This window comes from Molothrus ater, chromosome 5 (assembly GCF_012460135.2).
Source record: "Molothrus ater isolate BHLD 08-10-18 breed brown headed cowbird chromosome 5, BPBGC_Mater_1.1, whole genome shotgun sequence".
NCBI classification, from domain to species: Eukaryota; Metazoa; Chordata; class Aves; order Passeriformes; family Icteridae; genus Molothrus; species Molothrus ater.
The window spans coordinates 52,966,618-52,980,299 of NC_050482.2; the positions used below are offsets into that span (position 1 = coordinate 52,966,618).

Sequence of the window (13,682 nt, forward strand, 5' to 3'; positions counted from 1 at the left end):
TAATCAATACCTGAAAAACACTGAGCTTCACAGAGAACAGTAAGCAAGCATAAAAAGCCCCATTATACTGCTACCCGCTGGGCAGAGCTGTAGAGGAAGGACAGGAATCACTGCTCTGTTCTATTCCACAGCAGAGCCTCGAACAATCCGATACATGCCCTAGTGCCCTTTGCCTCCTTCAGCCGCATCCAGTTACAGCAACAATTCTCCAGGGCAGAGACTGTGCCTTAGCATATCTATTCTCCAGGATCAGGGCCAGGAAGGCATGGGGAAGCTGACAGGCACACGCACACACTGCACACCAGCACTTAGGCAAACTCTGTAAAATGTAGCACAGTGCAACATCTGGTTCTAGGTGTGCATGTGCGTGTTGTCTTGAACCCCTACCAGGTTTTGCTCCTTCTATTGTTCCTTGTTAATATGCTTTTGCTTCTCCATTTCCTTCCTAAGAATGTACCAAGAGTTGAAACTCTCTTTGATTCCAAGGCACCCCAAAGCCCACAGATGTGAAATCAGCTTCATGATGGGACTCACTCGTCTGCTCTCCAGCAATCAGCCAACTCCAGCCTCATCTTGGAAACCCAAACTACACATGATCTCCTTGCCAGCTGTAAAAGCTGTGCTACATCTAAACAATGAGGGCAACCTTGAATTTATGGCCAAGCACAGAAAGACAAGTCCTCTTCACAAGTCTGTGCTATCCCTTCATCAGTGTCAGCCACCTCTGCTGTTCAGGGCTGTGCTCAGCACAGAAAGGCTCTGCAAGGGCAAGTTACCTGCTCACAGCACTGCTGGCTTTTTCTGCTATTTTTTTGGCCCTGAAAATATGTCTCAGCTGTATCAGCTGAACATATCTGAAAGGCCAATAAATTCCTCAGTGCACCATTTCCAGAAAGAATATATCTAAAATAAAATTCCCAGCAGCTGCATTGACTTTGTGACTCCATGAAGGAGGCTCCTGATGGCTGTGGCATCAGGACCCAAGGGACTTGGCAGGGATCCCTCCTGCCTTGCTCTCCACTGATCAAATTCTCATCCTGTCCCACCACCTGAAGAACAGAGTGGGGAGCTGATCTGCCTGACAAGAGAGCTTGCCAAGTTTATTTTGTTTTAAAATTAAACTCAATGAAAACTTCTGTAATTTATGCATCATAAGCCAAGTGAGCCAACGCACAAACTGCTTTGCAGGCACAGCCAGGGAGATGAAAACATCACACTGTGCAGGGTAAACATAAGAAAAAAGAAAAAGAACAGCAAAGCGGGGGAACATTTCAGGACATTTTTGTTGCCAAAGCTCGGAAGCCACAACTAGAGGACAGGCTCCCAGAGGGCAGCAAAGGCAGCAGCAAGCCCCAGGCTGACACTGCCTTGCAGCCCTGATTCCAGATGGGGAAGGGCTCCAGGAGTGTGGATCCACACTGGATCTCATCAGCCCAGAAGAGAAAGGCTGTGCCTCGCACACCAGCTACCAAAAACCCAGGAAAACACCTCTGCACCACAGTGTGTGCAGAGCTGCCACTGCAGCTGCCAGCATTTCCCCCTGCCTGTATCTGAAGCGGGGCTCGCCCATTGCTGCTGCTCTCAGTTCAACACGGTCGGTGAATGCAAGGTCCGCATACATTTGATTTAAAGATTGAAAATATTATGTAATGTGCACGTTGTGACACGGGCCTGGTTTAAGGCAACACTGAATATTTAGGGAACAGCTTCACCGACTTCAAGCCACAGATATGATGTGACAGGCAAAGTAAAGCTAAAGCTGCTCCCATCTGCATGGAGGTGCAATATAACATATAACAACAACATACAGCATGCAAGTGCACAGCTTCAGCCTAAGTCCTCTCTGCAGTGACCAGTGAAGCTTTTTTTTTAAAAAACTTTGTTTGGCTTCAGTAAAAGCTATTATCACTGCTTTTACTATGTTAGAGCCTGATGTTCAAAGAATAACACATCTGTTTCCAATTTTATACTGGGGAGGGGGGACAGAGGAAGGCAAAAAAGAAAGAAGAGAAAGAAAATGACAGATACCCAATGCCCATGTCTGAGAAGCTTCCTGTGGGATTTTCCAATCTATCATGATGAACCTGATGATGCTATGCTATCCCACCTGCTTAGGAGCAGCCTAACTTCTTTCAGACTGAACAACTGCCAGAGCCAAAACCAGCTGAGGGTATGCCTGCAGAGCCACAGCCCTGACGTGAATGACACAGACAGATCCTTACGCAGCCCCTCCTTATGACACCTACCTCATGTTTTTCTTGTTCCGAAAGCATGTCCTAAAACTACCAGAACAACTTAAGCAATGATGTCTTTGTACACTGAAATGAGCCACACAGTTCTTTGACCTGTGTCTTTCCTTCAAAACCCAGGGGAGAGAGAGGAGCATCTGTTCCCACTGCAGCTGTCTTCCCACCTGGTGCCCTGCTGGGGCACTGTGAGAAGCAGCAGGAGACCATGTTTTTAGCAAAACAGCATTGTGCAGGCAGCACCCATCAGTTTGATAATGCTGGTCTGGTCATCCTTCCAGCTGTCCTTGACTCCAGCATGTGTAGTCTACATTTGAGAATCATGCCCTGCAGTGGGGCATGTTAATTGCAGCAGCATTACTGCCTCGCTGTGCTTCCTGGGTGAATATTTCCTCCTGCAAAGAGCAGGCCATAGCTGTAGGCAAGAGTTGTTTCTGTCTTTCAGAGCCCTTAACAACCTCCCGTGTCCTGTCCAGACCATGAAAAGAAGGAGCATGCATCAGGGAGCTGCATTCTAGATGCCAACTTCATGTCATGGTCAGTAGATTCCCCCCTTACAAGCATGTGAGCCAGGTGCAAAACTAATTTTCTTGACCTAGATTCATTTCACACTTCAATACAAAAGTCTTGGATCTATGGTTTTGCTCACAACCAGCTCTGGGGAGACTGTATTGGAAACATGAATTTATAATCCTGACAATAAACCATGGTCTATTTAATCAGACTTCTAGCTGGTAGCCACAACCATTCTGCATCCTTCCCAGAGTGTAGCTAAGTCTCTGCCCCACTGGTTTCCACACCGAAGGGGCACACTGGTGCACACACCTGTCAGCACACAACTGCAGGGGAATATGAGCAGATGAGCTGTTGTCTCCCGTGCCAGGTCACCCTCAGCCACCCAAGCCATCCCTACACTCTCAATTCCAGCTGCACTGCTCTTCCACGATCCTCTCTCTCCAGCAGTACATCAATCTCCACGTTTCAAAAGTCAGCTGAGCCAAAACTACTTGAGCAAAACCTGTCTTCAAATGATTTTTTGTGAGGTTTTCTATTGCTAACTGAACACTACTCATCTATACCAGGAAAGGAGTGTGCACAGAGATAGGGTGGCTGCACACTACAAAGTGTGCAGAATGTATTTTACAGTGTGCATGCTCCTAGCAAAAAGTATCTTCAAACATAAAAAGTTGTTCTTGGCACACTGCATATTCCAGATTTTATTCCAGCTGCCTCAGGCTGTGGGTGTGCTTGGGGTGCCATAACCCACAGTGGGACATCCAATGTGCTACAAATTCATCGTTGAGCTCACCTTGCAGAAACTTCCCCAACTCTGCCATCTCTGCTGTCCCACACTGTGCCCCTATCTACTACCACAGGCAACCTTTTCTCTTAAAAGCTATTCATCTCTTCCACACAAGAGCAAAAGAAGGAACTGTGGCCTCAGACTCAGAATTGAGAAGACAGGACCAGGATGCAAGCAGCCCATTTTCTGGCAGTGACTTCTCTGTGGCCTCCCACAGATCATTTAATCTTTTTATCTTCACTTACCCCACCATCACAAAAACCTTCTATTTATATTACAGAGTAAGTGTTTGCATGCAATTTAGCATTTGCAAAGCCTTTGAAGACTGATAAATTAGGATTGGATATATCCCATTAAAAAGCCACAATAATAATTAAACCCTCTCAAGTTCACATACCTATTATAACAACACTTGCACGTTTGGACTCTCCAATCTGACATGGCAAGCTTGATGTTTGTGTCTGATTCCCCTTAAGCCACATCAACTTCAAATAAAACAAGCTTTGACTCGGATGAGCTATTCATGTGCCAACCTAATGCAGAGCCTTCACTCTGCAGAACACCACTGCCTTATGGACCATCATTCCTGGATTTTCTTTGGCCCATGTCCTTAAACAAAATTTGAGAGCCCCAATGGCTGAGCAGGCCAGCTAAGAGTGCTCACCCTGACGTGACGAATTGCCTGTGCTCTGCACAGCAGGCACTAAGAGGACTGCAGAGAAAGGAAAATGCCATTTGAATCCCAAGTGTGCTGTGATGCAGGGGTTCAGAGGGAACAGGAGTCTGTACCTCAAATGTGGTGTACAATGGGGAGTTCTGCAGGAGTTCACATTGGTGTACATTGGTGTTCACACTGGTGTACTGGGGAAGGCAGGTGGAGGTTGGAACTCCAGCCCTCCCCAGCCACCACAGCGATGCCTTTTGCCACTAAGCAGCAAACCTGAGTGGGCTTAAACATAAGAGGTGGAAGCCCTGGAGCAACAAAACCACCCTGGGCTTGTCCCCAGGAAAGGCAATGGTGGCCGAGTCTCATCCGTGGAGGCAGACAGAGAACTCCCAGAGGAGCTCAGGATGCAGACAAGCAACAAGACAATCTGCCCTTGCTACCCAAGACAGAAATCCACTCCTTTGGTCAACAGGGAAACCAAAGTAGGGTGTCACCTGGTATTTTCAAATTATCCTCTCTCATACTTCATCTCACCTGATAAATAAATGTATTGTTTTATGGCTGATGACAGTGGGTATCAGGGGGAAGAGAAGAAAAGCAAGATGTTGTTTGGGACTATTAAGCAACCCACAACCCCTCCTGTACACAGATGCAGATAGTGAATGGAGGCTGTAGTCCCTCACTCAGAGAGGGCAGCAAGGAGAAGGGGGTAGCAGCTAGGGAAGTGTGCAACCAGGCAGCCCTTACAGAGCCAAGAAGATACCTACCATTTAACCATTGAAGCACTACATTCATCTGCTTTCTGTTCTCTGCTGAGGGGGGAACTTTCTCTGTTGAGGAACATCTCAACAACTTCTAACTTACACACAGACTGGATGATGTGTGGATATCAGCAAGGAGGAGTTGCTAATTGGACACCCAGAAAGTGGGTGAGTGAGGACCTAGAGACCTTGGGCAATAACCCAGTGGATGGCCCTTGAAAACCGGGAAAAGCATCACTGTATCTGGAGAAGTGATACACAGGCTGTCAGTCTATGGCCAAACACTATACTGAAGGGAGCACTTCCATCTGAATGGCAGGTTTGGGCTAGTACCCCTGCTTAGCTCAGCACTGTGCTCCATGAACCAAACCATTCACAGGGAATAAGCTTGGTCTTACTCTACAAATGCTGCTTAATCTGAGAAATACATCTGACAAACAGGGCTTTTGTTCTGGCAGTAAATTAACAGACATTCCTGTGACAACACTCCTTCAGATGCCACACTTCCAGCAAGCACCTTTACCCTGGCATTTGCTTCTAAGCCTAGGTTTAACCTCTTCTTTAGAGCACGTGAATCCATTTGTATGACTTCTGCAGTGCTCCTTCCTGTTGGCTGTAGAGGATTGAGACTAGATGAAAAGGCAAGGGAGGGGACGCGGACTTTCATCATCTCCTCAGCTGAGGCTGCGAGGAGAAATGAAAAACAGTATCAGTATGTGCAATCACATTCCTACTTACACTTGAGCAGTAACCCTTCCTTTCATCCCTAAAAGGCTGCCAAGATCCACTGTGAGGCTTTTATTTTGGAAATATATACATTCAGCTCTGTGGATGCAAAAAGAGGATGCTGGGTAATGAAAAAAGGGGATAGAGGGTGGCATTTTTCCAATGGCAAAAAGGAAAACCTTGCTGAGACCTGAGTGGTGACAGGAAGGAAATACCAGCCTGAACATCACATCTAGGGACTGCTCTAAGTTAAACACCATTCAAAAGCAAAAAACCTCTGATACTAGCAGTGTTAAATCATATCTTCAGATTATCACAGTTTAAAATGAAAATGATTATTCATTGTGGTTAACACTCAGAGCGATACCAGCACCAGTCACTGAGGTTTGCACAAGTCTGCATGGCAAACTTCTCACCCAGGAAAGCCATAGGAGACTGGCCATCTTTGCACCCAAAACAAGCCCCTAACAGTTTTTTGCTCTAACCTGAAGACATACACTAAGAGATGTTTTGGATGACACCCTAAGCCATGGTTTATCTCCCTGTGCTGCTTGAGACACACAGCCATCTGCAACCCTACAAACACACGTCAGCACAGGGTGGTTGTCCTACATCAGACACTAACAACTTGACAGTCTTTAGCCCAAGGCAGTGAAGGACAAGTATTTCTTGGGGCCAGGATTGGTGCCCAGTGCACTTTAAGGCTCTGCTCTGCCTTCTCACCAGCTGCGTGCACACTCAAGAGAAAGAGGGTCCTCCTTCACCCCAAAAACAGCAATGACCTTCAGTTATGAGCCTTATTCCTTCTGCATTTGGTCTCCAAGCCAGTGGCAGTATTTTTAGATGGATGATGAATAGATGTCTTGGAGCATTATGCAGTCAAATATAACATAAATTTTTGTGGATTGCAAACATGCATATAAAGAAGTCAGGAAAAATATTCAAAGGTCAAAACGCAGTATCATGGGATTTCTCCACAGAAAAAGCTCTCCCTAATGTTCCTGTCTTTTTACTACTCAGTCTACTTATTTTTTTTTACATCTGAAAGGGAAGAAATGAAAGAGATGTACTAGAAATCTAGGAAAATCCCAAAAACTTTCTGAAAAAAACCCAAACAGATCTACTCCCTTTCTCTGCTAGGTCAGATATAGAAATACAGGAATCTTCAAGGAAAAAAAAATAGGGGGAATAAAAAGAAAAACAAAAGTCCTGTGAAATATTTTCTCTAAAATTCAACAGTGAAATACTGTCAGGCTACTGTTTAAAATCCTATTATTTTTGCTGTGCTTTAGTTCTTCCCAATGTTGTCTATATAATAAGCATTTCAAATGAAATTACGTTATTTTAAAACACACCGTAGTAGGCAATTACAATTGCTGAATACTAAATGCCAGTATAATATAGACCAGATTTATTGTTGTTCCTTAACTTTCTGCCACGTTCATTATATTTTAATGAATAAGGTTTCACATTAATTTTTTAAGCCTTTGCCTTGGAATCACGCATTACTGCTGTAATTGTGGTGCAGAATTAGGTGTCTATTTACATTCTCCTCCTAAGTCCTGGAGACAAAACCTCCCTTTTTTTTCCCCCTAAGTCAGCAACATCACCTCTTCTTCCTATTTTCTGGAGAGAGCCCCATGGCCAGTGGCACTGCCTCACCTGGCCACTGCCAGCTAGGCCTTGTCCCAGTGAGGACCAATGCCTGCTGCCTGCTGAGCCTGGAGATAAGAGCAGAAGCACCAGGCAAGCAGGATTTGGCAGGACCAGGGCAGCATCCATGAGTCCAGTTGCACCTGCCTGACTAGGAGGACTCTTCAATGGCAGCATCACCAGATGGTGCTGCCCTCCCCATCTGGTTGTATCTGCCATCCCACCTTTCCCCAGTTTTCTCCTACCTTCTGTCACACCCAGGGAGACCCAGCTTACCTGAATGGTCTTTTCTAATACACTGACAATACATGAAAAAACAAAGGGTGCACACACACAAGGACCATCGTGGGTAGGGCAAGGTAAAGGTACCCTATGATACAAGGCTTTTTACCCTGTGAATCTCTTCTTCACCTAGGACAGACTGTAAAGAAATTAAGAAGATGTCAGCAGAAATACAGGTGCTGGGCAGAACACAGGTCTCATTTGCAAGCTGTTGTCTTCCATGGGACAGATCTGATTCCCTGGTCTCAAAGCCTCCAGCAACTCAGCAACTGGTCACATTGCTCCATGCAAGGATGCTGGGTAGAACTGAGAGCAGGGAAAGCCTTTCCTCTGCACACAGACACTTGTTAATTCCAGTTATTCTGTGTACTTACAATACCTTAATTATTCATGTCAATAAACTATAGGAAATCTCATTCAATTAGAATTGCTTTTTTAAATATTTTTTTTTCCTGAGATAAAATTAAATTGCTTTATTACAAGATTAATCTTGCCCTTGTTTTTGTGCTCTTTTGAAGTGAACAGAAATTAAATGCTGGCTCCTGGGACATTGCAAGCTGGTGGGAAAATGCAGACACATGCCTGGGGACTACTTCCTCTGCTGGTCCACAAGCCGAGTTTCTGTCCTTGTCATCCACTTCTGGTTGCCAACTCCTCCTCCCTCCTCATGATCTTCTCAAGTGCTATCCTCTTAATTCCCTCCTATTCAGAGAATCTCCCTCATCACCTTTATTCACTCCCTCAAAAGCAGGCACTTTTCCCTATTCAATCCTTCACTCATACCTCACTTTCTCCATGGCAATGCTTGCCATATCCTCTTCTCCACAATGTCCATCCCCCTCACACCACCAGGGCAATAATAAATCCTCCTTTGCCTTCTGCCTTCATGCTTTTATGATTCCCAAGTGCTCTTGCCATCTCCTCTCCACTGCTCTGCATTTCTGCCCCATGCTGTGGTTCCCCACCCACCTCCATGGCAGAGGTTTTGCTGTGACCTCTGGCTCACAACCACTGCTGATGCCAGAGACAGACACACAAGCACTGAACAAAGAGCAAACCTACTTGTATCCCTCACTGCTCCATTTTCCTCCCACTTCATGATTTTTCCTCCAAACTCACGAGCATTCTGCCCACCAACATGCTGCAACTCCTTCCACATTTCACAGCTCAGTTTTGAACTCTGCACCGGGTACTGCTCCACAGCACCGATTTCTACCCAACTGAGCATATCAAGCCTTGCAAGCTTTGCCAGTTACTGCTCCTCCCACTGCTGCTTCCCTGACATGCACCTGCTTGCAGCAGCCAGGGAGGATCCCTCGAGCTGGCCACAGGGCTTTTTGGAGGGCTACCAGCCTGCTGGATGTGCCAACCTCTCTGACAGCTGCATCCAACTCCCACTGGAGCGCTCTGTTCTTCCAACCGGCCACCCTCAAGAGTGTTTTGCCTCTGTTTGCACTCAACAGATGTACCAACCAAACATTTGAATCTAAGGTAGGACACTTAGAGGTGATAGAGTTCAAACTGTAATATGGGATGAGGTGCTCTATCTAAGAAATCTGGCTTTTTGGGTTGAGTAAAAAGGTCCAAAAAAATCCAGAATAAAAACCCCACCCATCATGAAATACCCACAAATTACTTATATATTAAACCCCAACCATATGAACTGTAAGAAAGAGAGCTGTATCATGCAAAATTTAGTTGGCACACAGACAGTACTGTTGTGGGTTTCATGCACGTGAAATAAATGAGCATAAATTACTTCATTTGAATAACACCAAACACCTGATTCCAGAGACGGAGCAACACTTCACACTAAGGCTCTTGGCTTGTTGATGCTCACCAGAGCAAATTAAAATTAGCAAGTTGAAAACAGAAATTCACCTTGTGTCTTGTAGACAAACATCCTTGGTGCACCCACATCATGGCCCATGAACAGGAGGAACTGAACCATGATGATAGGATGGAGCTACAGAGAAGACTCCCATTGATACAGGAAGTTTAAAAAAATGCACACACAATTCATCAATAAGAACAGCAGTAGGTTGGGTAGGCTATATCTTCATGGATTTGAGTATTTTTAATTTCTCCCCAAAATTTCGTAACAGACCTCAGGAAAAGAATAGTTGATAGTATTTCTCACAAACCTCAGGAAAAAAAAAACCACTTTTTTTGTCTGAATGATTCTGTTTTCCCACACATAGCTTCCTGTATCTAACTAGACCACAAACAGGTGATTGGAATGCTTCTCTCTTAAGAAAAAAGAAGTTTAAATAAAGCACTTCTGGTAATTTTACCTCCGTGTCACATAAGGATGCATATGGCCTTTGCTTCCTACCATTTATTAGTGCCAAAAGCCAAGTTTTCAAATTTTGACAAGTATCACAGATTCCTGTATTTCTCAAAAAGTTCTTTGATTAAGAGCAAACAATTATTCTTTCAGGAGTGAATTCCTCTGCTGCAGGTTAGAGTTGTAGGGCTGGAGAAGGAAAGGCAGGTAAAGGATCTTCTCTAACAAAGGATGAAGTAGATCTGCCTTAAAGATGTGACAACATTTCCTTTACTTTTTGCAGCCTTCAGCTTTCTGCCTGCCCATCATAAAACAGACATTCCACTGAAATGAGACAGGATATCAATACAAGAGACACCTGCAAATCTGGCCAGGCTGAGAGGTGCTCTCAAATATACAACACAGGGAAGATGGAATAAAGCATCTTTCACCTTTAAAACTGAGAGCAATGTATGCAAACAAGCCATAGGCATTGCTATGAGTCTGCACAATACTTCTTTCCTACTATAGTTTCAGCTTCATGAACTAACAATGGAGCATGAACACAGATCTGCCCAACATCTCCAAAATTATGCAGCCCCTTCATCTCTCCTCAGCAGAACTGGGCAATGCACTTAGCTTTGCTTTACTTCAAGGAAAGAAATCCAAACATTCTCAACAGCCTGGTACTTACTGAGTTCAGCAATGCTCCCCACACGTGTGGCAAGTAGAGACTGTTCGATGGTCCTCAGCTCCGACTGGCTGAACATCTGCACCTCCCCGGGCTTGTTTGACCTTTGCTGGTCCTTGTGAAGGTTCAAGCTGTCCGGCAGGCAGAGAACACCTACGTTGGATAAAAAGAAAGGAGAAGCCCAATATAATTTCAGCTAGTATGGTAACTTTGCTGCCACCACCACATTGTTTTGGGGACATTCCAAGATCCAGCCTGCATGTGCAGAGCTGGAAGACAACCAACATCTGTAACACAATGTCACTGATGACTCATGCAGAAGTGGGCCTTGTTAGCCCTTCTGAATGTCTTCAAGCTGATTACATGTCACCTCAGGACAATTCTTACAGAAAAACCTAGGAGGATTGCTCAAGGCGGAGTTCAAGAAAGTTTCAAAGAAGCCTCCAAGAAACTACTCTAAACCTACAGAAAATTATTAGAAAATGGTACCTAATGGTATCTCAGAATTCCTAAATATTGGCTTTCAAATTATATAGGAGACAGACAACACATTTACAGCTTTTTCCTGCAAGGGGATTTCACTGTCAATTGCCAAAATAAGGGACAGCATCAAGATGCTGTAAGTGTCATTGATGGCTGATTGAATTTCTTTTGTAAATACAGCTTCCAGCAATTGAACTGCTTGGGCTCCAAAAGCCCATTATGCAGAAGCCCTTAGAGCAGTGAATTTTTATGGTGCAGGGCAAAAGTAAAGCTACTGACATAAAATGATTTACATACACATTTATTCAGGCACAAAAGTCACTTTCTGTCATGACATGTAAACCCTCAGGAATAGATGGAGGGCATCTATTTATTCACCAAAATCATTGTCATGCTAAAAATCAGAATGTATTTACAAGAGCGAACACTGCATTACCAGCCTTGGGCAACAGCTGCATTGGTCCAGCTTGGAGAGCAGGCTCTCCTCCCTTCCCAGGCTCTGTGTACAGTCAGCTCTGGCTATGCTTTTCACAGCATCACCTTCCTAATCCCTCTGGGACATTTACAGGTGGAGAGCCACTGGTGGCAGTGGAATTGTACCTCTTTATGATGATTAAATATCATCTCATCTCCAAATATTACCTTTGAAAACAAGCTAGAGTAGGAAATGTATTTTTTCCATTAGCTCTTACAACTCCTTTCTTTAAATACAGTGTAGGTTCTGCCCTTATAGGCCAAGCAGACTTTGCAAAACCCATTAAGGAAGAGGTACATATTTAATGTTTCTCTTCAAGGGAAGAATTTGCTTCATTTCCAAGCTCAGTAAATATATGACACCCAACTCTAATGACCAATAATTCTGTCAGTAGATTGATAGAACTGTCAACTGTTGGAGCACTGCAAGATCAGGAAATGCACCTGGAAGGAAATGCTTCTCAGACATCTTGTTAGCTTCACCAAACCACCTTGGATTCCTCTCCTCACATCTATCTCCTCCCTGCAACCAACTGAGTCTGCAAGTTATATTTGCAGCATGCACCTAAAAACATCCATCCTGGGAGGAGAGAGGTGACACAGGTTCAATGAGTCCATTCCAAAGAAAAAAGCAGGGGTATACCCTGGGAAAACCAAGACCAAAGGTCTTGTCCACCATGGCCTTGAGACAGCAAGCTAAACTAGGATCATCCTCTGCACGCAGCAGTGGCACCAGAATAAAACCCCCAATAGCCTGTTCGAATCTTGGAGATGGATGAGCAGGAACACGTATTTCCCAGCCCCTGGCCCTGGTCCAGGCTTGTAACAATGCCATGAATGTGTAGAAGGTCATGAGAGAGTAACACAGCTCGTAAGAAAGTGCCCTGGAGAGAAAAGAGCAGGACACCTGACACAGCACTGGGGAGGGAACAATTCAAAGCCAAGAGGTAAGGAAATACAAGCAACAACAGTTTATCAAACAAGCTCTTCCTATTTTCCTGCCATCACTCAGTGGCTGACTCTCATAAACACTTGGTGCACTAATCAACATTTATATTCCGTGGATGTACAGAGTTTGGGAAGTACAACACCTGCATTTAAAATGCAGGCTTGCTTGCATATTTTAGTAAGTATTCTCTCTCATTTTTTTAGGTTCTTCTTTATAATTTTAATGGATAGAAATTAGGACCAAATTGGAAGAGTCTTCCCTGCAGAAAATAGATGTAAAAATGATCTAATATTCTAAGAGATTTCTAAAAACAAGAAATAGAGCACAATCAGCTTTATGGCATCTTTAAAAAATGAATTGGATAATTTTTCTACAAAAACACATCTTAAGTGCATAGAAAAAAACCACTGTTTTAAGATAACTATACAAATAAAATTCAAATGGTTTAAAACTATAATTATATGCAGAAGATATTTCTCCAAGTGATTGATGCAGTGGGATATAAAAATTTTATTCTCTACTTTGCCTATGACTCTGTTCCCACAACTAGGCCTTTTCCTTACAAACAGCCCTAATGATTAATTACTCTTGTCTTTAGTGAGGGGAGCATATTCTTAGGCTCTTGGAGGAAAAGTACCAATGAAATGCAAAATGAGCTATTGTTAGAAAACTTAACGAATTATAGGATGTGTCATGCCAAAGGGTTACACTTGGGCTGGAGATTAGCAGAGACACACAATAGCCAAACATCTGATTCTTATATCAAAACTATAATTGACCAGAGCGAGTGACCAGTAGGGTGATGGAAGATTTGTTTGTAACTCATAATTTTGCTGGATCAAATCTGGTTTTCACAAGCATGGAGAAAATGAATTGTGTGGCTTGGGCATGCAACTCAGCCAATCTTCTAGCTTCAACTGTTTCCCCCAAAAATATTAAAGTAACTAAAATGCTTTTTAGAAGAAAAACTCCCTCTCTTTTTATCAGTGTTTGATGTAAAGCCCAAATTTTCTGATGAAAGGCTATAGCAAGGAAGAAGAGAGCACACCAAACTGAAGGGGAGGAGAAAAATATAAACACTTTGTGATTATAAATATCTTTTTTTATAGATAGAAAATTCTAAAAAGCCATCATCATCTTTCACTGGTTTGGCTGCAGTTCAACTTCCTTATTTTCATTCT

General features: G+C 43.8%; 1 protein-coding gene across 4 annotated transcripts in view; it reads right to left on the reverse strand.

The window, feature by feature from the left end:
- The window catches only part of ABTB3 (ankyrin repeat and BTB domain containing 3), a 174,936-nt gene that overhangs the window by 70,767 nt on the left and 90,487 nt on the right, over positions 1 to 13,682 (reverse strand). For all 4 annotated transcript variants that reach the window (XM_036400354.2, XM_036400355.2, XM_036400353.2 and 1 more), the window contains exon 2: positions 10,599 to 10,748. In XM_036400354.2, coding sequence (XP_036256247.1) covers positions 10,599 to 10,748 — 150 coding nt within the window. The remainder of the gene's footprint in view (positions 1 to 10,598; positions 10,749 to 13,682) is intronic.